The sequence below is a fragment of the Drosophila virilis genome, chromosome 4 (genome assembly GCF_030788295.1).
Source record: "Drosophila virilis strain 15010-1051.87 chromosome 4, Dvir_AGI_RSII-ME, whole genome shotgun sequence".
NCBI lineage: Eukaryota > Metazoa > Arthropoda > Insecta > Diptera > Drosophilidae > Drosophila > Drosophila virilis.
The window spans coordinates 15,816,114-15,840,531 of NC_091546.1; the positions used below are offsets into that span (position 1 = coordinate 15,816,114).

Genomic DNA, 24,418 nt, shown 5'->3' on the forward strand with positions numbered 1-24,418 from the left:
GTTATTGATTACACGTTGTTATATGTGTAGTTGCAGGGTAACTGTTTGTCGAGCACACCTGCACATTATCAATTTTTCAATTTCTGTTTGTGAAATACGAATAAAAAAAAAAAACGGGGGAAAAAATACGCATTGCAAATGCCAAAGCTTATTAATATTGCAGCAGGAGCAGCAGCAGCAGCTCAAAGCCTGGACAGCACATCATTATCAAGGCTTTATTGGCATATTGAGTGGCAGCTGAGGGGGGGCAAGGCGGGGTCATTTCAAATGGCAGACGCATTAAGTATGAAGAATACACTCTATGCCAGGCAACACTGCAGGCACTTGACCCAAACGCAAAGGGATAAAGCAAGTGCTGCAGCACGTTCGTCAGAACGAGGCTCACCTGAGCGTATCCTTGGCCCGACAGTTATTAATATTGAATCAATCAAAGCTTAACCGGAAAAACCCCACCATCTGCAACACTTGCTTGCTCTATTTCAGTTCTGCGCGATGAATTTCGACTGGAACCGCAAAACACTCGAGTGGCCCAGGGCGAGGTGGCGCTGATGGAATGCGGTGCACCGCGCGGCTCACCGGAACCGCAAATCTCCTGGCGCAAGAACGGACAAACTCTAAATCTGAGCGGCGGCGGCGGCGGTAACAAGCGCATCCGCATCGTCGATGGCGGCAATCTGGCCATACAGGATGCCCGTCAATCGGACGACGGACGGTATCAGTGTGTGGTCAAGAATGTGGTTGGCACTCGTGAATCGGCCACCGCTTTTCTCAAGGTGCACGGTAAGTTCTAGCCGCATTAATCGCAGCCTCAGTCTGACTCTTTTGCTCTCTCTGCAGTGCGTCCTTTTCTGATACGCGGTCCACAGAATCAGACGGCTGTCGTGGGCAGCTCGGTTGTATTTCAGTGTCGCATTGGCGGTGATCCTCTGCCGGATGTCCTGTGGCGACGCACCGCCTCCGGCGGCAATATGCCTCTGCGTAAGTGTCTATACGAATATATCTTTATAGCATATAGTTAGTTAATTAAGCGGAAGTGCCCGTCGGCCATTTTGCTAGTTTGCAATTTAAGCTCTGCCCCCCTAATGAGGGGGGTGAGGGGCAGCAAAAGCTAGTGGAAAACGTCACAAAAAAAAAATAGTTGGTTTTATGTGGTTGCTTTGGCCTTTGGCCTGTGGTTTTGCATGTTTGCACAGCCAGCATTTGCTGAGCTACACTGAAAGAAACGCAAGAAAACTAGAACTTTGCTGATAAGAAAATACTATAAAACCCGTTTAAACTTAAGGTGCAGTCAGCGATATTCCATATTCGATGGTAACAATCTTCGATTAGTAGCTGAGCCCAGTTTTATTTATCTGTTCATTTCTCTCTGCAACCTTAGGACATTTGAGTCTTTGTGCTTTTTTCTCTCAGTGTAATAAACACCTAGTGCAGTGACAGCCTGTTAGCAGTTGTTGTTGTTGTTGTTGTTGTTGATGATAGTGTGAGCCCAGCCCGCCCCGCCCCGCCCCCTCACCACACTGTGTGTAAACACAACTGTAACTTTTAATTCCGTTAATTGCCAATCTCTGTTGGCAGCAATCAACAATTTTGCTTGCACAACACTCGACTGTTGCAATGTTGTCCTTCAGACGGGAGAGGACAGGACAGGACAGGACGCACCCCCAAAGAGTGCAACCATCCAGCCGAGGGGAGTGTGTCCGGCGGGCAGATAGTGGGTAACTGCTCAGTACTCACACACACATCAAACCATGCACCCCATCTCCCCTCTCTGCTAGCTAGTTACGCTTCTTTAAACTGCCCTCCGCAGCCAAAAGCCGTAAAAGAAAATACGGTAAAAACACATTCCGTCAGCTAACGGGTCTTCAAGGTGGCTCAGCTCTTTGGGGGCTAAACTTTTGTTAAGCAAACAATTGGCACAGTGGCCACTGAAGGAGCAACAACAACAACAACAACAACTGGGGAAAACAACAAAAACAACAGCTGAGACCTATTTCGCAGTCAGGCAACCAACCAAAAAGAAAGCAAAGCTCTCTGTTAATGTCCTTCCGAAGGGTATTTTCGTTACGTAACCAGCTACGTATTTTATTTTGTGTCTCAAACTGTGAATATAAATTCCATTAGTAGATAATTGCAGAGGCAGAGGCTTTTCTTTGAATTTAACTAGAAAATAGATTCCAAGTTCTTTTTATGATGATATTCTATGTTCCATGATATTCTATGTTCCATAGGAATAATATTCCTTCACGAGCTCAGTCAATTTTTATGTTCCATTTTTTCGCTTCTCTCTTCATAGCAATATTTTTATGGATTGAATTTCCCAAAAAAGCAAGTCAGGGTAACATAACTATTTAAAAAACTGGCATCAATTGGCTGTAAAAATAAATTACAACCGAATATTCCATCCAGAATGGTTCAGTATTGAAATCAAGGGGTAGAGCATTTCAGCTTCGGCTTGGCTAGCATTTACTTTCTCTTGTTATTCCTCTGCTGGTGCTTGCTGTTGTCCTCTATCTTTTATTGTAAGACACGACCACAAAAGCTGGCTCAATGTGTGTAACTACCCCCTTGCCTCAACCCTGCTGCCAGCTGCTGCTGCAGCACTTCTGGCTTGGCTTAGTTGGCTGCGGTTATTTGAACTGCTCAGCAGCGCCGTCTTGGCCATTTTTACGCTACTTGAACTACTAACGAAGTTGAAGAAGACAGCGTCTGATGACGTTGGAGTTAGTTGCTCGTTTTTGGCTTGAACTCACATGGCACCAGCGCCTCACTCCCTTCTTCTTGTCTACTTACTCCACTTACAGGTCGTGTGCACATACTTGAGGACCGCAGTCTGAAGCTGGACGACGTCACGCTCGAGGACATGGGCGAGTATAGCTGTGAGGCGGACAATGCGGTTGGCTCAATTACGGCCACGGGCATACTCACCGTGCACGGTAAGTTAATTGATCAACCCCCACGCGATTCCCCAACTAAACTTCCAACACGAATCCACTCTTCGCACAGCACCACCCAAATTCATTACAAGACCCAAGAACCAGCTGGTTGAGATCGGCGATGAGGTGCTCTTCGAGTGCCAGGCCAGCGGTCATCCGCGTCCCACATTGTACTGGTCCGTCGAGGGCAACAGCTCCCTGCTGCTGCCCGGCTATCGGGATGGCCGACTGGAGGTCACCCTTACACCGGAGGGTCGTTCGGTGTTGTCGATTGCGCGCTTTGCTCGCGAGGACTCCGGCAAGGTGGTCGTCTGCAATGCCCTGAATGCCGTCGGCAGCGTCAGCAGCCGTACTGTGGTCAATGTGGATACACAGTTCGAGCTGCCGCCGCCCATTATCGAACAGGGTCCGGTGAATCAGACACTGCCGGTGAAGTCAATTGTGGTGCTGCCCTGCCGTACGCTGGGCACACCGGTGCCCCAGATATCCTGGTATTTGGATGGCATACCCATCGATGTGCAGGAGCACGAGCGTCGCAATTTATCCGATGCCGGCACGTTGACCATTTCGGATTTGCAGCGACACGAGGATGAGGGCCTGTACACTTGTGTGGCCAGCAATCGCAATGGCAAATCCTCATGGAGCGGCTATTTGCGCCTGGACACGCCCACCAATCCGAACATCAAATTCTATCGCGCCGCGGAATTGTCCACGTATCCGGGCCCACCGGGCAAGCCACAGCTGGTGGAGAAGGGCGAGGACTCGGTTACCCTAAGCTGGACGCGCAGCAACAAGGTGGGCGCCTCCAGTCTGGTGGGTTATGTAGTCGAGATGTTTGGCAAAAATGAGACGGACGGCTGGTTGGCCGTGGGCACACGCATACAGAATACAACGTACACCCAGATGGGTCTGGTGCCGGGCGTGAACTACTTCTTTCTGATACGCGCCGAGAACTCGCACGGCTTGTCCCTGCCCAGTCCCATGTCGGAGCCCATAGCTGTGGGCACGGTAAGTCGAGAGGAGCCGTAGAGAAGCCTACCTCCATAACTAGCTAACTTTCTCTTCCCTTCCTTCCCTTCTGAACAGCGTTATTTCAATAGCGGCCTGGATCTGAGCGAGGCACGCGCCAGCCTATTGTCCGGCGATGTTGTGGAGCTGACCAATGCCAGCGTTGTGGACTCCACCAGCATGAAACTCACTTGGCAGGTTTGTAACTAACCAAGCAACCAACCGACCCCAGCCCAGTCTAACCTCACCGCTTCGTTTACACATGCAGATCATCAATGGCAAATACGTCGAGGGCTTCTATATCTATGCGCGCCAGCTACCAAATCCCATAACAAACATGGTAACAGCCAATGCGAATCCATTGCTGGGCTCCGCTTCTGCCTCCGCATCCGCCTCGGCTTTGATTTCGACAAAACCAAATATTGCCGCTGCCGGCAAACGTGATGCAATGGATGCCCAGCAGCAGCAAGAGCAGACCCAGAGCCAAATCCAATCCGCGTATGCCAACAAATATCGCATGCTAACCATATTGAACGGCGGCGGCGCCTCGTCCTGTACGCTGACAGGACTCCAGCAGTATACGCTCTATGAATTTTTTATTGTGCCATTTTACAAATCCGTCGAGGGCAAACCTTCAAATTCGCGCCTGGCGCGCACCCTCGAAGATGGTGAGTATTCCATATCCTTTGCTTCTTTGATGTATTATTTATGTGGAGCCAAGTAGGCAAATATGCAGTTGTCTATGCCCGCCCGGCGCCTAATGAACCGGCTAAATCGCAGCGAAATCCAACAAACCATATAAATGCCTACACAACCAACCAACCCTCAGCAACAACCCTCCGCAGCGGGGGGTGGTGGTTCTGTCGACTCTTCCATCTGACAAATGCAGCAGCGGCAACAGCTGGGCTAAGGGTTGGGGCCTTGCTGTTCGCATTGCAACAATAACCTCTAATACAATAAAAGGATATGTGCGCGAAACGGAAACTGCGTCACATAAATGCCGGGCCAGGCCAGGCCAGGCCAGATCCTGAGCCTTAGCCGAGCCTTATCCCAAGCTGGCATCAGCTGCTATGCGGGTCGCATAATCGCATATAATTTGAGGGTCGCACAAAAAAACAAAAAAGAACAAACCAGCGAAAATGTTGCACTGGTCTATCAACGACTGCCAAATACTCGCTCAGAGTTCAATAACAGCTTCAGTCTTCTTCGCTAGACCTGAAAATATGATTTGATTGAAAAGTATTATTCCTCAGCTCGAAAGCTGTGGAAGAACTTAGCTATTCCGATTTGCCGATTAATTATTGATTAGCTTTTGGAAGAGCTCATCGGGAATCTTTATTTCGCAAGTCCAGCTTCCGATTGGCTGAGTGTTCTTTATCCACACAATAAGTTGGCCCTATCGTCCCTTATCGGGACACAAAACCAATATACCCTTTTTATCACTTTGTGAACGAGCATGGAAACTGGCAAAAGGTTGGGGTTCCCTTTCGGATATGGCAAATAAAAAGTATGTCAATCATTGAACACTGCAAAAAGCGAATCATGCGTGTGCAAAGCCTGTGGAATGCGAACTAAAAGGAATAAAAAGCGATGCAAAAGGGATATCAAGCAGCAGGATAACGCGGCAAGCACGTAGGCTCAGGTTCCAACACACACGGCTGTCAAGCGAGAGTAACTCATCCGTGTGTGCCTGTGTGTGTTGAGTGCGTTGAATACTTGATGTGGCGATTTACATGTGTCGCATGTGGCAGACAGGTGAAGGGATTCGCTCAATGACTCGACATGTGCCTAAGGAATGTGCCTAGAAGCTAAACTTGTAATTATTTGCGCAGGGAGAAACCTGAAAATATTTTAAAAATAGCAGAGCTACCATATTCCAAGGTAGGGTAAACGTTTGGAATAGAGGCTAAACACAAGAAATGGAATACATTATGTCAATGTCAGGCTAGAGACTTGTGATTGGGCAAGGAACTTACGATACTATTAATATTAAATGGCTAAGGTGCCTAGGACCAAACACAAACGTGGGAATTATTGTAGGTGTATCTTGAGCAAGCGTTCTTAGAGCACATGCTTACAGGGTCTGGAATAACTAAAGGAATATTGGGAACCTCGCGATCAAGTGGAATAGACCGCAAGAACTTTATTTGTGCTGGGTGAATTTAAGATTAACATACTTTCTTAAGAGCAGCAAAAAGATATAGAGTTCTTAAAAGTGACCCGTCTTTTACCTTTTCACAAGATATGTGTCAAATGGAGTAGCTTAAGGCACTCATAGCTATGCAACAGTTCTTAAAGTTCACATTGCCCAAGTCCCATATCACCATAATTCAGACGCTTTAACCGTTTGGGAATTTTAAACGAGCGCATTAGTTTGACATGTGCCTGCCATAAGTCTGTGCTGCCTCTTACAAAAGTCTATTTTCGGTTTTTCTCTAACTTAAACTTTTCTTCTTATACTGAGTTGAATATCTTTTGCGGTTGCCCGTCAGTGTTGTTAGCTTTCCCAAACTTCTACAACACATACATATGTTTTATTTTCTCGCCACTTTAAAATCTTTGATTGCTAGGTTTAAGAAACTCACGCAAGTTCGGCATATCTAAGCGAAAACTTGGCGTATTACCGACATTGTTCGTAAGCCTCACTGTGACTGAGACACATATTCTCCGATAAGACTGTCCAAAATTTCAACTCGGCACTTTTGCAAGCTAGCTCTCCTCCTTTACCATTTTCTTTTCTCTTTCTGCAAAGATGCCAAACTCAGTGAGCGAAACTTTGCAGACAGGTTTATCACTTCATTTTATCACCGAAAAAACTTCAAAGAAGCGCTGAAAAAAGTGAACAATTCTCAATGAGGCGACTTTTTACAAAATAATTAAATACAAAAAAAGAGAAACGAAAGAAAGAGAGAGCAGTAGAGTTGCGACCATGGCCAGTGTTGTCAAGCGTAGCTATTGAAAAGAAGCTGAATGCAGTGTTAAAAATAGCTATAAATTTCTGTATTAGCTTTTTGTTTGCTAAAACGTCATAATTTTGTTTTAGAAACAGCTAAATCATTTTAATATTTCCCCCAATTAAGGCGACTTATAAAAATAGCCAGATTTAGCTTTAAAATAGCCGAATTGGCAACACATGACAGGGCTTTGGGAATGTCATGGCAAACCGTGAATGCGAGTTGGTTTATAAAAGGAAGGCGTGGCGTGGAAGTTGGCGGAGACACAGTGCCGCAAATAAGTCAACAAACGTTGCTCCTGCTGCTGCAATATGAAATGCACAAACGTCGCGCCTCGGCACCAAAGCGCCCTCTGTCTGCCCGAAAGTGCGGCTCGTGGGTTTGGGTCGCTTTTGCCCCTATTTTGGGGGTAAGTCGGCGGCGTGCGTCGCTGCAGCATGCCGCGGATCTGCGGCGTCTGCTCCGCAAATCAAAACTCATTTCGTATGCATCACATTTCCACTTGTGACTTTTTGCCGACAACAACAACAACAGCAACAAGAACAACAGCAGCAAAAACTCAAAGAAATTGCCAACGCAATTGTGTAAAGATAAACAACAATTATTGCTGCTAGGTATATGAAGAGCAGCCGCTCAAACCATCACTAACAAAGCCTCCCTCCTTGCAAAATGTTGCAGTGCCTTGCAATGCAAATTTGATGCGCGTTTGCTAGTCCTCCTCGCACAGGATTAGGTTAGAGGTTTGGGGGCGGCAAGCAGAACGGGGGCAAATGGAAATCCACACAGGAAGCATTTGGCACAGGTTCTTCAGCGAAAACGGAACTGGGCAAATAAAGGACGTAGGTACAAAAATAGCTGGGGGGAGTGCAAAGAAATGTGTAAGCGTCTGAAGGCGTCCAGTGAATGCTCTGCAATTTAAAAATTGAGAACTTATTGAGAAATTATGCAAAAGGCCAAAAAAGTTAGCTTTTACAATGAATAATTGCAGAAAAAAAAATAGGGGTAACTCTTTGAGGAAAAAAATTATACTCGAAATTGGATGTAAATAATGAATACAAAACATGCTTATGAATTTGCAACTTTAGCACACTGATATTAAAGTGTTGTAAAATATGGTACCTACGACTTTAGAACATTGCCCAACACTTGTTGAACTAAGTTTTCTTAAAAAGTAGCATTTAGTTCGGTCGAGTAAGACCTTAGCTGAGTTAAGATTGGAAAACCGTATCATTTTATTGCCAGCATCATTCGTCTGACAGATCAGCCACTTAGTACTTTGGTTAATACACAGCAGGCAAATGGGTTTAAGCAGCAACGGGAAACCGTCATTTCGATTGCAATTTTCCAATTGGTTTGTCAAATGTGACGTGCAACACTTTTTTCTACAATTGCCCCGAGGTCGTATATGCCACACAATGGCAGCTACGTGTTAAGCGCGTCATCAGACACGGCTAAAAAAAGAAAAGAATATCAGAAAAATATAAGTAAAGAAAAGATAGAGAAAAACCGCCCTCTCTGCCATAGACAAAAAGCCTGACAAGCACTTTAGCATGTCGCAGAACAACAACAACAGCAGCAGGAGGAAAAGAAACAAAGCCAAAATGAAAATAAAAGAGGAATCGCAGCAGCACTCGCTCCTAAGTATACCTAGGCTAACCATATATATACCCAGAAGAGACAGGCACCTATTTAGAGATGTGTTGTTGCTGTTGTTTCGCATTCGCACGTGTGTTTATTTAAAGAAATTGCTTCAACCGTCGCCAGACACACATTCAGAGATCTGTTGGGTTAGTTAGCGGCAGCTGCTGGGGGTACGCTGCGTTAGGGTGGAGGTAAATGCCAGCGACAGCAGGAAATATATAAACAAATGAAGATGAGCTTTTGAAGTGTGGCAACGTGAGGTGCCGTGATGAATGCAACCACTTCATATGCGCGTCCCGCTCCTAAAAATGGACGCTACCCGGAACTGTGCCCGAAACCCAACTACTGCTCAGCAGCTAACCCACTAAATGGCAATTAATTAGAGCAGCCGCCACCAGACGCGGCTCATTAGAGCGCGCCGCCAGCAGCTGGCGCCACAATCAAAAACGCATTTCCAACCAAAACCCCAAGAAAACCCCGGAAAACCCATCCTAACTCATCTTTTTCATATGTTTTTTTTTTAGTGCCCAATGAGGCGCCTTTTGGCATGGAGGCCATTCTGCTAAATGCCTCCGCGGTCTTTTTGAAGTGGAAGGCACCCGAACTGAAGGAAAAGCATGGTATGTATATTCACCACCCCCCACTAAAACCCTTTCCCGCTCATTAACCCCTGACTTTAACCCTTGTGCAGGTCTTTTGCTCTACTATCACGTAATTGTGCGCGGCATCGATACGGCTCACAATTTCTCGCGCATATTGACCAATGTGACAATTGATGCAGCTTCACCCACGCTCGTTTTGGCCAATCTTACGGAGGGCGTCATGTATACGGTGGGCGTGGCAGCGGGCAATAATGCTGGCATTGGACCCTACTGTGTGCCGGCCACACTGCGTCTGGATCCCATTACCAAGCGTCTCGATCCGTTTATCAATCAGCGGTAAGTACAAGAATTTTGTAAAGCTACAGTGAAGCCTTCTTATAGAAGATTTTCAGAATATTTAAACTTTGAGTTTGTGAAATGTTCCATGTAGAAAATAGTTTGTAACACAGAAAATACTAGACATGAAATCCGAACCTCGAAGCTGAAGAAGTATTTATAAAATCTCTTCAGAGATGTTTCTTATAGTGGATCTTTACTGTAAAGGGAGAAACTGCATAATACATCGTTTATAGCACATTTTCTTAAAATACGAAGACTTAAGCTTAGAGAGGCATTCCTGTTTACTCAACAAGATAAATATATATATTTAAAGGAGCTTTTTTATAAGACAGATTAACGGATTTCGTTCGACAAATGACATTTCAACGTATGCAAAATATATCCATTGAACACAAACAAGAATTGTTTAGGCGCAGCCAACTTAACAAACACATTCTGCACTTAAGCGTTGCCAGATCGTTTAGATTTTTCGTTAATTAAGCAATCTTGTTTTAATTAATTTATTTGATTATCGTTTATCGTGTTTCCGCAGCTATCCCATCAATCAGGATCATGTGAACGACGTGCTGACACAGCCCTGGTTCATAATACTCCTGGGCGCCATACTGGCCATCATGATGTTATCCTTTGGCGCGATGGTCTTTGTGAAGCGCAAGCACATGATGATGAAACAGTCCGCGCTGAATACCATGCGAGGTGAGTACCCAAAATAACCAGCTCTCTTTTATTTTTTTTTTCTTCCCCGCCACATCCGAGCCGCATCCGTTACGTTCAGCCAGCGGCGCTTCCTTCCAGCTAGAATTTTTGCACACACACACACATACAGATTTACTCTTGCATTTATAAATAACGCTAATTTTCCATTGTTGGCGCCACATACACACATGCATGCACACACACACACACACACACTACAAAATAGGTGCGAATAAATATTTTAGCAGGCAGCGCAGCACAAATTTTCATCCCGGGCACATAATAGAAATTAACATTTTGCACGTGACGTTCTATGCTCGGGAGTAAACCGTCTCCTCCTCCCCCGCCTCTCTACAGCTGCAATTATGCATTTAGTTTTGTGTGCATTATTAACCAACAAGTTGTGTGTGTTTGTGTGTGAGTGCGCGTGTGTGTGTGTGGTGTGTCCCTGGCAATGTTCAACACTGGCAGTTGGGGGCACAGCTTGTGGTCTAATTGAAATTAGCAGCATTACGAGAAACCAAATCGGGCAAGGGACTTGTGGATGGGGGAACGGGACAGAGCGGTTCGCCTGTAAACTACCGCATGTGGCACTGATGCTTAGGCTTTCGGTTTAGCTGGTTGCACAGTAAACGCTGCGCGTTGGCTTGTGGCACGATGCAATGAACAGGACACCGGCAAATTAAACTCGTGGGCGTGCAAATTGAACAGGGCATTACATATCGGTCTAAAGATGTGATAGGATTCGGCAATTGATATTAAAAATTAGATTTTGTCAATGAAGCAGATTAGAAAATACGCTATTAACTCTACTACTGCTGACTAATACTACTACCTTTTACTTCTACTAGCTCCTACTACTACGCCTTCGAGTAATGGCAACTTCTACAACTACCAACTAGTGTTAATACTTTTTATTACTACCAACTACTACCATCATCTTCTACTACTACCAACTACTGCTACTATCCAGTTTATCTGTTACTAATTCTACTACTATCGTCTATATCTACTACTACTTATTGTTCCATTACCACTTCTACTACTACTACTTATAGTACTACTACTACTACTTTTACTACTATTTTGACGACTACTTCTACTACTGATTCTACCTATTACTACTTTTACTACTACTTTGACTACTACCGCTTCCATCTACAACTACGACTAATACTATTACTAGTTCTACTACTTTTACTTATACTACAACTTCTGTTAATTCTACTACTACTTCTACTGTTAACGTTTCTATCTTCTACTATTATTACCATTACGGCACTATCTTTTTTACTACATCTCACAAATTTTAACAACAGCAATGTTTTATTAAACATCTAACAATAGCTGTTAGCATACAAGTAGTTAATGTACTTTTGAAAGCGCTTTGAAAAGTCAGATATATGTAAACTTTTAGCGAAATTGCAACGAAAGCGTATTAAGAACAAGCCCGCATATTGACTATTATTTTCAATTTCTATAGTTTACAAAATAGTTAGCGAATTTTTCCCTTTCTTTTTTCGTGTCCACGCTCGTAAGTGTAGACAACAACATTGCTTTTCAACTTTGGCATTGTTCAACAAGCCGCGGCTAACCGACATTTTAAAACGAGCGCTGAAAAAGGGCGAAAAGTGGGCGAAAAAGAGGTGCAAAAAAGTGCATTGCATATTCATGGGCGCCAGTTGCACATAAACTAAGCAGCAAAAAGCGCAAAGCTTTTCATGCAGCTCACCTGAACAGCCATAGACAATAAAAACGCGCCCAACCTTGCCCCGCGACGGCAACAAGCGCCATAAAATACTCGCTTGATGCGCAGTTATAACCCGGGGACAGTTTAATTGGTACATTTTTTATGCAATAATTTTTTGTTGCTCGAAAGTATGCAACACATTTTTGCGCAAGCGACGGGCGCCAACTGGAAAATTGACAATAATTTATTTGATTTTTCAATGTGTGTGTGTGTGTGTGCGTGCGCTCGGTGACAATAGGAGAAATTGCGCATACGCCCCCTCGACCCCTGGCATAATATTATTTTAATGCGCTGAATTTATAGCACTGCAGCGCGCGCGCAGCATTGAAATCCCATAAGCTAACCAAAATCACTTTCGCCGCAGTTTCGCCAACTCTTTTTTAAGCTTTAAAATAATAAATGCACTTAAAGTATGAAAACTAAATGAAATTGAATAAAATATATAGAAAAGTGTTTTGCTTTTGCAGCGAAATTGATTTTGGGAACAGCTCAAACATTGCGTTAGCCTTTGTTTTATGTTTTTATGTCTTTTTGTTAATTTCCGGCAACAATTTATTTGGTTGCCAATTTGTTGCAAAACATTTAATTGCTCTGTCTCTCACACTCTCTTGTCTCGCTCTCTTTCTCACACTCTCTCTCTCTCTCTCTCTGGTTTCTCTCACCTGCAGGCAATCACACGAGCGACGTGCTCAAAATGCCGAGTCTATCGACGCGCAATGGCAACGGCTACTGGCTGGATGCCTCCACCGGCGGCATGGTGTGGCGCACCTCGCCCAGCGGCGACACCCTCGACATGCAGAAGGATCATATTGCCGACTACGCGCCCGTTTGCGGTGCAAGTGGTGCAAGCTCTGGCGGCGCCACCGGCAGCAGCAGCAGCGGCGGCGGCAATGGCAACGGCAACGGCAGCGGCGGCATCGATGATATTCATGGACACGCTGGCGAACGCAATCATCAGCGGTAAGTTTTTTTTTTATTTTGGATTTTACACAGTTAGGTGGCCGGAAAATGTCAGGGCAAAGAGAAAAAAATGAAACTGGGGACCCACTCAAAAGGGGACGACAATAAAAATTCACCAAACTGTGAAATTGCATTTTTCTGGCGCGTCGCAAAAATGTTTTCGGCAACTTTCTTTTTTTGAGAGAGAGATTTTTGTTTTCGTTTGGCAACGGCGCCGGGCAGCAAAATCAAGTTAGAAATGGAGATGTTGCCGCGCTATTTATGTTGATTTTTGCAGCAGCCAGTGGACAGTTCCCGGCGGCGGCCAGCTCCCGGTGGACAGACAGCTCACATAGTAGTTTCTGGCTCCCCCGTTGGCACAAATGTAATTATCGGGGTGTCGGGCTGGTAGCTGCAGCTACCTTTCCATTTGTCTGGCTTTAAATTGGACAGCTTTAAGCTTGTCCTTGCCGCCAAATGTAGCATACTTTTTGGGTGGCGAAAGTGTCTGGCATATGTGCTAAGCCTGCGTGAAAGTTGTTTTAGTCATTTGATGAAATGTAAAATACCATCAGCAAAAACTATTTCCTCATACGTTCTTCGTTCGATCGAATATTAAAATAAGTTATTCAGAAAAATTTACGAAATTTTAAATTTTTTTAATAAATAGTTTAGTTAAATATATTTAGTACCATTTATCACAAAACAGGGTATTAAATATTCAATCCAACTTTCCCCAGTTGTGTTTGCATTTTTATTTTGCCGCCGACAGCTTTAATTTGTGCAAAACATTTTGGACTAAAGCCCGAAATATGTTTTCCATGTTGTTTGATTTTATTTATTTCAATGTTTTTTTTTTTTCTGTTACATTTCGCATAATTCATTTATGCTTCGTCCGTGGAATGGTTAATCAAAGCTGGTAACATAATATGCAACACAGCAATTGCAGGCGTGGCTAATTTATTTGTCTGGCAATCAGAAGGCATAAAATAATTGTTTGCGTTTTGTAGATGTTGTTGAATTTTGTTCAAAATGTTTGCGCTGTTTCGGCCAAAATGGCCAAAAATCGTAAATGTTATTTATTTGTGGCTAATTTTGTGCTGGCCACAAATTACGCATAGCAGAGGTCACAGATTTAATGCAATTAAATAATTGATGCACAGCCGAAGCACATCATAAAACCCAATTTTATAAATGCTTAAAAAGTTTTAGCTGCGCTCAGAGTGTGCTTCATAATAATTCCCCTCGAATTGGCCAAACAGCAAAAATCACAGCTGTCTGTCTGCCAAATGGCAATTAAATGCCAATCAAGCGTAAAAAGCTGAAGTGTGCCAGCCAGCAAAAAAATAAAAATAAAAATAAAAAAAGTGCACCCCAGCAACAGCTAGTAGCATATATCAATAAAAATAAAAGCAGCAGGAAATGAAATAAATATAAATTTAAATAAATTACGATTTATCCATAATTTAAATGCAATTTTCCGTGCGACTACTGTGCGCATAAATTTCTGCCGGACATAATTAAAATTATTTTCGCACACTTAATTAGTCATTAAAAACACAAATTGAAAATGTGCGCAATTCAACGCAAATATTAATAATAATTGCAACAAAATTGTCCGAGCGAGCGAAATGTGCAGCAACAATAACAATTGTAATAACAATAACAATATAAAAGTAATCACAATATAATGAGTGTCATATGTGCGAAAATAAAAAATGTGAGAATAAAAACAAGAAGCAGCATTCGTTATGAGATGGGGTCACTTTTAATGCAATCTTGGCAATCAGTAGATAGTAAATAGATAGATTAAAGCCCTTTTTACTTTGCATTTCAAGAGTTATAATAATATCTAGAAGTATGTTTTTATGTGGGGGTCAAGTTGAGGCAACAATTTCATAATGAGAAACTTGTGAAGAGGAAGTCTAGGGGAAAAACTTAAGCCTGGCAAACTAATTCGTGTCATAATCAAAAACTGTGGCATCTCTGACTACATGCTTCACCGCATTCCAGCCAGGTGGCAACGCTCGCAGAGTCTAGCGAGTCATTCCAGCGAGTGATATTCACTCGTCGCTTACCGCAAAATACTTTCAATTATAACTCAAAATTTTGCCATTTTCATACTCCCAATTATTCACCTCCACGTTTTTGTTATCCAAATTCGCTCGAATTAAACAAAATTCTTTACAGTTGCCCAAACTGCGTTCCATTTAAACTACTTATAGTCCATTCAGCTATTTTTTTTTTTAACATAGTTTCCACTGACATTTAACTCTGACCCCGGCTGGCCCCCTTTTAGTGCGGTACAAAGGACTCATTCAGTGCAGACATTTCCCTTCGCCAAATGAAAACTCATTAAGGGCATTAAAAGCGTATTTTGAAATGCACGCACCGGAGTTTTTTTTCACGTCGACTGCGCCATGGCGACTCCATCAATACGCCGTATATACATACATATTTTAGTCAGCTTTTAGCTGGTTTCGCTTATATATTTTTTTCGCATTCCCTCCGGCTGCTTTTTAATCCGCTTTCAGTATTTAAATACGAAAATAATGTTAAAAATTTTGTATTTGACGGTGAACATTTCGCTTCTTTTGCATACCCTGTAATTAAATGAAACGTTGGAATGGGTATCTTCGGTACTGGATGGGGGGGCCATTTTGACTTTAACATAGTTCGAAATGTTGATTTGTCTGTCCGTCCAACTGCCAATCAAACTTCATAGACCCATCATTATGGTCTCAGGAACTATATGGGCTAGACCCTAGAAATTTGGTGTCTGACTGACAGGGTATATCTGACTTATTCTCATCAGTTCATGTTTAATTTTGCAGATAATAAACATTTAAATGAAATACAATATGAATCAGGAAACGTTGTATCTGATAACTAAGTATCTCCTAGTCGAGCATTTTCAGCTTTAGCTTTTTTTCTTTACTTTTTGCCCCTGCTTATTTATCTGAGTGCGTGAGTCGCGTTCAAAGTGGAGTCAGTTGGCGCTGGTGATAAGTATTATCGCTGCTTAGAGCCGGGTCCATTTGCACAACATTAGTTGGGTTAACAGGCAGCTGGGCGGGTGGGTGTAAGGGCGGAGCAGTTGGTCGCTCAGGTGTGAATATGTAAAATGTTAAATCCGAAATAAATTCCATTTTTACACATGAGCACGCGCCGCTGCATGAACGCTGCTCGTGGATCTGGTTCCGGGCGCAGGCGAAATGCAAATTTCCGCTCCGACTGCAGACCGCACGCCATAAATTCCCAGCCAACCAGCGACCGCGCACTGCCCGCTGCCCAAAAATCATACGAACCGACAAATTTATAACCGAAAAATGTTTTCCCTGCTGCTTTTCCACAATCCTTGCGTACGTTTTGGGCGTGGGAATATTGTAATAAACAAGCGACGGCAATAAATGTTTTTCCCTTTTTGTTTTTATCTCTTCATTTGCAGCTACGTGGGCGAATACTCCAATATACCCACCGACTATGCGGAGGTGTCCAGCTTTGGCAAGGCGCCCAGCGAGTATGGACGTCACGGCAATGCCTCACCAGCGCCCTATGCCACCTCGGCCATACTCAATCCCGGCCAGCAGCAGCAGCTGCAGCAACAGCAGCCGCGTTATCAGCAGCGTCCAGGCCCGGCTGCGCTGCCCGGATCCTATGGCATGCAGCGACCCATGCATCCGCATTACCAGCCACAGCAGCAGCAGCTGCAGCAGCAACCACACTCCAGCGCGAACATCTATCAGCAAATGTCCACCACCGGCGAGATCTATCCCAGCAATACGGCCGGCGCGCGCTCCGTCTATTCGGATCAGTATTATTATCCCAAGGACAAGCACATGCACATGCACATCACGGAGAATAAGCTGAGCAACTGCCACACCTATGAGGCGGCGCCCAATGGCGGCCATCAGCAGCAGCAACAGCAGCAGCAGCAGCTGGTATCGACTGGCGGCAATTCGACCCAATTTGCCAGCGTGCGGCGACAGCAGCTGCTACATGGCTGCAGCATTGGACGGGACAGTGCGCGCTTTAAGGTGCTTAACGCCAGCCCGGCTCAGGCACTGGATCAGACGCCGGCTAAGAGCCATCAGCAGAATCTGCTTGACTTGGATGGTTCCTCCTTCTGTTACAATGGCTTGGCGGACTCTGGCTGCGGTGGCTCGCCCTCGCCCATGGCCATGCTGATGTCGCACGAGGATGAGCAGGCGCTTTATCACACGGCCGATGGCGATCTGGATGACATGGAGCGCCTCTATGTCAAGGTCGATGATCAGCAGCAGCCGGTCTCGCAGCAGCAGCAACAGTTACTGCCCTTGGTGCCGCACTCGCAGCCACATCAGCAGCCGCTCGAGCCGCAATCCTGGCGTGCTCAAGGCACACGCAGCGGCCGCAAGGCGCACGCCGAGGAGCCGCTGGCCAAGGAGGCCAGCGAGCTGATCTATGCGCCCGGCAGTGTGGCTAGCGAGCGCAGTTTGCTGAGCAACTCCGGCAGCGGCAGCAGCAATCAGCAGCCTTGCCACAATGTCTGACCCCAGCTGGGTCAGCTGTCGGCCCAGACGCAGGCGCAGGAGCAGCTGTACGCGCGGGAAGTGCGCGAGCTGCTCGCTTGGTGCGAGCGCTTTAACAACGGTGGCGCAGAGAACTTTGAGTAAGCGAATAACTTGGGCATCTATTGGACATGGTCGCATACTGCTTGCGCTGACTGTTGACAGTGCTTTCAAGTTGAGTTCAGGCGAGTCAGTTTACTGTTAGGCATAGAAACCATATAATTAAATAGAGAGAAGTATAAAGAGCCAGGTGAAAGCTTTACGTTGAGCTTAATTACATAAGCTAAAGTTTTCTTAAAGCTCTCATTTGCTTGCCATAAATTCTTTTTTTTATCAAATTTGAGTTAAAGAAGAGTAAAAACAGCGTAAGTAGCTTGAACTTGAAGACTTGAAAAATCAGCATAAGAAAAGAAAATCTTTAGAGCGTAGAACTTGTTAAAAAACGGACCATTGAGAAAGCTTCTTAAAAATGATAAGAATGTACGCATGCATACGCTCAAAAGCTCGTTAAGCTTTAATGAGCTTTTAAGTTTACTGATCTGCCCTTTAGCTGTGGAGATATGCGCTCGAAGTCATCTTAGCTGCATTCAGTCAATGCAACTAAGCTCGCTTAAAGCTTTACTTCTCCCTTAAAGCTCTTTAAAAAATTACCCTTAATACCTAATAACTGACGCACGTGAGCTCAACTTAAGCGTAATGCTCTGCTGCGAATTTGATTTATGTGTTTTGTTATAACTAAATTACTCGAATGATTTTTAATGCCCATCCTAAGTGCATTTGTCACTAATGCTGTGACTAAGACTGAGAGCATTTGTGAGTTAAGTTAATAATTTTTTAAAAGGCAAGGAAAGCAAGAGAATTACTCTTAAAGGTTTCGTTCTTCAACTACTCATAACCAAGCTGAGTTGACTGTTAACCAATCCAAGCAGCGATTGGCTCTATGCTAGTGATAGACTAACTACCCACACACACTATCTGTCTCCCTCCCTCGCTCTCTATCTTGCTATCCCTCTCTCTCTCTCTCTCTGCTTTACTGCGCAGTTTAGGCTTAGTTTTAGCGATAGATGATTGTAAATGTTAATGAAACGTATGATAAGTTCCTCCAAGTATGCGGCCAGCTAAAGCCAGCGCTTAAAGTTATACTAATTGGTTAGTTAGATTGTTATTAAACAGCTTAATCAATAACTAAATATAATAAATTATGTAAAACTATTTGGTAATTGTATATAATTTATTAAGCTAGACATATACGAACTTTCAATTGTATTCGAATATGCAAGTAGACAACTATGAATAACAAGTGAATCAAATTGTGCATATAGTAATTTAAATATCATTATAGCAGAGCCCTTTATTTAGTTGTTAGACAAATACATATATATATATATATATATATAACATAAAACATATAACTATATATACAACTACTTATGTAATTAGTGCGTAAATAACACCAGGCATATATGACAAAACTCCTTCAATTTAATGGCTAAACACAATTTGTAAACCCCATTTACTTTCTAGCTGCCGCACTAATGAACTGTGCTTTGGCATAAGGCAGACAATTAGATATGCATTTACATATACATATGTGATTGCCAGCCCCATACCATATACATACACACACACACACACACATATATATATATATATATATATATATATACATATATATATTCAAGCATATAACATGAAACATAAAATATTAAATGCATATATTATAAAATATTCGTATGTATGTTGTTTATCAATTAGAAAATACTGAAATTAAGTGTATGTCTATGTGTAATTATTGATATTGAATACGCGTATTTACAATGTAGCAATTAAAATGCAAATAAAAATGCCATAATTATGAAATTCAAACACAAAACGTTCGTATCGTATATTTATTCCATAATTGTTTGTATTGCAAAGTGAACTAAAGTCAACACAGCCGCTGCAAATGGCGTTTTTTTGAACAAACGTAATGAAAACAATATTTATACTTCCAAATAAACATCTGTTCATAAATCAAGCTTCAATCTTTTATATCAAGTCAATATCTAAATGTGTGCAGCGGAAGCATGTATAACATTTTAATTTGCGCAAGAAAGTAGGCAACATTTTTTTCATTTTCAATTGAGCTACATTAGAAATGCAGTCAGAGCAGGAGAGTTGCCAGATTCTTTCTGAGAAATAGCTACGTTTATTTTAATTTTTGAAAATCAACTCAATTCCATTTAGTATACAGCTGAAGAATTGATAAGGCGTAAGAGTAGGTAACAAATATTTTAAGTTTGAACATTAAATAATTAGCTTGCCTCTAGATCAATTTGTTTAATATGTTTATGTTATATTATAAACAAGAACTGTGTGAGGGTAATTTAACAGCTATTTCAACTAAACTTAAACAAAATTAGACAATAGCCCTAAGTGCCATGATTTTGTTATAAGAGTGCTCCCATTTTCCATAAGAGAAACCCATATAGGTATTAAAAAGATTCTTCGCATTCTAATCCTAGAAATCCAAACTCCAGAGAAGAAGGCTACAGCAAAACATCTCTAGTCTCTGGTTTGAGCATTATTAAGTCCGAGTCTCGCCCTTAATTCAAAGATGTTTTAAAGAAATAGTATATTCGTGCACAAAAGTAGGCACACAAACTTATATTTTGAAATATCTTACTTCAAAAAATCGCTCAAGTGTAAAACTAATTGAAAAATCACCACGCACCACGTTTAACAGCTCCCCATGCAACAGCTACCCCCATTTAGCTGCTTTGCCCTACCCGCTTTGCATCTAGTTTCAACTAAGCAACGCGTTTTTAATTAGCTGCAAAAACCCAGTTTCAATGTGTGTGTGCGTTTGTGTTGGTGTGTGTGTGTGTGTGTGTGTGTGTGTGTGTGTGACCGCGCCCATTTAAACTACAAAATAATTACGTGCTAGGCAATTAATTGCCAAGGGGTTAGAGTACCACAAAAAAAACTCACGTGCGCCATGTGGCAACATCCGGCAGCCATTTGTTACAAATCGACAGCCACTTCCGGTGCGCGTTATGCATGCCCTGCTCAGGGGGCCAGTGGCAAATTCGAGCATACCAACATTTGTTATGAGCGGTTTGTTGTATCATGCCGGAAAAATAAAAAACCAAAATGCATTACAAAATGGGCTTAATGCAAATCACTGTTTGACAGACGGGCAAGGGCAGTTGCTTACAATCGCATATGTTGTCAATGGAGTGTGAGAGCTCTATTGTAAATATGATTACTAGAGAATAACAGCATAAGTTGGTATTATGCGCTATAAGTAAATAAACAACATTTGTTTTACAATTTTACAGTGCAAAAAAATTCATATATAAGTATAAAATTAAATTTAGTATTTTGCAATTTTAAAAAGAAATCTAGGCGAGGTGGCGAACAGCACAATTAAATATACTACAATTAAATAAATAATGCTCATTTATGTGTTTTTAAAATTATATGAAATTAACCACAAAAATTGGTAAAGCGTAAAAATTATATACAAAATTATAGGCAATTTTTTAACAATTAGGAAAAAATTCCAGAAGATCAACATAAATACTCCGTTTACAACATATTCGCACATTTTCTTTATGCTCGCTTAATGTACTTGTAAAAAATTTGCGCAATTTCTGCCTCATTTTCAGCTGGAGCTGGCAATCAATTATGTAGAAAATGTTGCCAGTTCATAAAAGTTGCTGTCATTAATATGTAAACAATCGCAGCAATTGTTTTGAAAGTGCCTTCCAGGCCCAGAGACAACAACATTATGATGCCGCCTGCCGCCAGCCGCCAGCCGCTTGCTGCCTGTTGCCTGCTTACAATGTGACTCTGCTGCTGGTCCTGGCTGCTGGCGAGCATAAAAACAACACATAATCATTTTATTAGCAGCAAGGCGTAACGGCGGACGCAGTGAAGCGGAGGCAAAGGATTCCGGCGGATTGTTCATCCTGTTGCCATTCGTTCGAAATGACTGAGCAACTGTGCGGAGTACGTGTTGGCCATGTTTCACTTGTTGTTGTTGTTGTTGTTGTTAACGCCACTTGAGTTAACATGTTGCACCAGAGATCCCATCATGTGTCAAGTGTGATGTTAATGTGTGTGTGTGCGCGCGTGTGTGCGTGTGTGACTCGGCCAGCACGTGGAAGTTTTCTCGTTAGCGAAACTAATTATCCGTTGTCGCTGTCAGCAAAATATCGTTAAACGGTAGGTGACAGTCGCACGCAGCTCTCCCTATGTATGTGTATTGTGTGTGGAGCACTTGAAGTTGAGTCGACGTGCATAGTGAGTGTGTGCGGGTGTCAAGTGCCACACTGACCGCCATTTACTGCCACAAGAGCTTCATCAGGCGTGGCAAAGAACTCATTCTAAGAGCTGTAAATGAGTAAGACAGATTTTATCCTAGCTTTGCTTATGAGAACTCAAAGCAAAAATAGTTGCAATTTGCAATAATATTGGTTTATCAGACATCAAACATAACATCAGTTTTAAGCCATACTTATCTCCCATAAATACATTCATTGACAGACCATAGGTCGAAATTTCCCTATAACTCGGTCAAATATCATCAGATTTGCATGAGGCTTGCCTTTTTGTCCATGGTTTGACCTTTAGATCAATTTGGCATCTGAATCTGGCAACATTATTCTTGATCAAAATTCATGTGAAAATTGTACCCTCAAATATCATAAATGGACATAGTTCAAAATTTCACACTACCATAACTAATTCAAAACTAAACCAATATTCAGAAAGTTTGGCTTTTTGTTCGTGGTTTGAACTCTAGATCAATATGGCACCATTATTCTGGTATATTTATAAGTATGTTGATTTTTAACTACTTTCATAGACAAGCATATCAGAACAGTTCTGATTTCAAAGTTGCTCAAATGCTCATTTTCTTAATTCTATATTTATTTTTGTTGTTGTTTAAGTCCCGGAAACGGTTCTTCAGAAATGGGAACAATATTGAGCTTCCCATTACAGTCGAATAGACGTCAGAATTTATGTGCGCAGCTCAGCTCATAGAAATGCAATCAACGTAAATGTCATTTGATGGCCCGAGCCTGTTAAGAAGTAGCTGTGGGGCTGACTAAGAAGTCATTGGGCCAACCTGTGCGCAGGTGGGGCAAATAGGAAAGAAAAAAAAAACAACGTTAGCAAATGGGAAAACTGTTTAAGTAAATTAACAATTCATTGCATGAAAAGTTTTGAAATTTTGTTGGCGCACATAGGAAACAGAACTCACTGCGCTGGACGCCCCATTGACAAGGCAGTTTTATTGTTAGAAAAATAAAAGAAAAAAAAAGAGAGCTGAAAAGTGAGTCAAACAAACAAACAAACAAACAAGCAAAAACACAAACGGAAGCTGGCAAACAAGCGGAAGGCTCTGGCACTCAACTAATGGCAGCATAATGCGTTTATTGTGGAATCACGAGCACAACAACAGCAACAGACAGTCGCAGATGTGCGACCAGTCAGTCGCCGGGAAAAGCAGTGCCACACACCCCCAAGCAAGCAAGCGAAGGGCGGAGCGCGCGCGATAACCGAGCGCAAATGTCAACGCAAAAGTCAATCAGTGCAAGGTGGGGCAAGCCGGGGGCATAGAGGGTCGCAGACTGAAACTTAATAGAACCGTGTGCGAAGCCCCTCCTGCGAAAAAGTGCGTGCGTACTTTTCAATGGGGGCAGCAGACAGGCGGCAGACAGCATCGCATTCAAAATCAATTCAATTGAAATACATTTTTTTCGTTCATTCCTTTTTTGTTGTTGCAGCTTTTGGGAATTGGGTGACCCTTAACCTCTGCCCTCGAGAACCAGGGCCCCAACTGCCGTGTCGCTGCGTTTTGTTTGCTGCTTGAAAAACGCCCATTGAAAACTGCCGAAAAACTGTTCATTTTCATTTTCATTTTCATTTTGACTGGCGGAAATGAATGATTTCCGCCTGCAGCCGCAGCCGCAGCCGCTAATGAGACGTAATGTGACGTCCATGACTGGCCCGCATAGACCGAAGCTCTACATAAGTAAATGTGCCAACTGGTTGCGCTTCTGCTGTCTCATGCTTCTCCCCGCTTGCAGGCCTGCCTTCACCCAAATTAATTGCCAATGCCCGTAATGTCGTTTGTCAAAAGTTGTTGCATACTTAGCGGCGCGATGACAGACCAAATGAGTGGCAGCTACTTTGTGGCAGAGCCTCAACTTCGCCAGATACTTATAGCTCATTAAACAGGCGCCTGTTTCGCCTGTCAAAACTGCGAGTCATGCCACGCCCATAAACCACAAAACGGCTGACAGACAAAATTTTGAAAACGTCAAACGTTTAATAAATTACATCATGAGGCGTAACAGAAAAAGATTTTAAAAATTCTCTTGTAGGCTACTGTACTCAATAATTTATATATAATATAGAAATATTCGGAAATGCCGTTATGTATATATATATATGTGTTTTTTTTTTCTTAGACCCTTCTAGGCGATTCTCAGTAATTGCTGTTATTCTCAAACAATAAGTTTTTCATCTTTTTATTTTTGTCTGTGAACAAGTGTGAATATATTTGTGTATATCTGTAGATATGTGGGTGTATATGTACATGTCTGTATGTATGTATGTATGTATGTATATATGTATGTATGTATGTATGTATATATGTATGTATGCATGTATGTATATATGTATGTATGTATGTATGTATGTATTTATGTATGTATGTATGTGTGTGTATGTATATATGAATGTATATATGTTTGTGTGTATGTATGTATGTATGAATTTGACTTTTCGCCCAGATGCAAATTTAAAGAAAGTCATTTTAACTATTGTCGCTCTATGCGATTCTCATAAATTCAAGTAAGCCCTACTGATTTTCATGCAATAACAAGTGTTTCTTTTTTGTGCGTTTATATTCGTGAGTGAATAATTTTTGTTAATGTGTACATATGTATGTGTTTGTATGTATGTATGTATGTATGTATGTATGTATGTATGTATGTATGTATGTATGTAT

General features: G+C 42.5%; 1 protein-coding gene and 1 long non-coding RNA gene across 2 annotated transcripts in view; both read left to right on the forward strand.

The window, feature by feature from the left end:
• Positions 1 to 19,285, forward strand: part of robo2 (roundabout 2) — a 53,889-nt gene extending 34,604 nt beyond the window's left edge. The window contains exons 4-14 of the mRNA XM_002051682.3: positions 484 to 780; positions 838 to 978; positions 2,802 to 2,933; positions 3,004 to 3,941; positions 4,020 to 4,139; positions 4,210 to 4,609; positions 9,061 to 9,156; positions 9,228 to 9,474; positions 10,010 to 10,173; positions 12,592 to 12,883; positions 16,311 to 19,285. Of these exons, the coding sequence (XP_002051718.3) occupies positions 484 to 780; positions 838 to 978; positions 2,802 to 2,933; positions 3,004 to 3,941; positions 4,020 to 4,139; positions 4,210 to 4,609; positions 9,061 to 9,156; positions 9,228 to 9,474; positions 10,010 to 10,173; positions 12,592 to 12,883; positions 16,311 to 17,394 (3,911 nt within the window). The 3' untranslated portion in view covers positions 17,395 to 19,285. The remainder of the gene's footprint in view (positions 1 to 483; positions 781 to 837; positions 979 to 2,801; positions 2,934 to 3,003; positions 3,942 to 4,019; positions 4,140 to 4,209; positions 4,610 to 9,060; positions 9,157 to 9,227; positions 9,475 to 10,009; positions 10,174 to 12,591; positions 12,884 to 16,310) is intronic.
• Positions 19,286 to 22,116: 2,831 nt separating this feature from the next.
• LOC138911288 (uncharacterized) lies at positions 22,117 to 23,851 on the forward strand. Its single transcript, XR_011416774.1, has 2 exons — positions 22,117 to 23,437; positions 23,493 to 23,851. It is a non-coding gene; the product is annotated as an uncharacterized lncRNA (long non-coding RNA).
• The last annotated feature ends 567 nt before the right edge of the window (positions 23,852 to 24,418 follow it).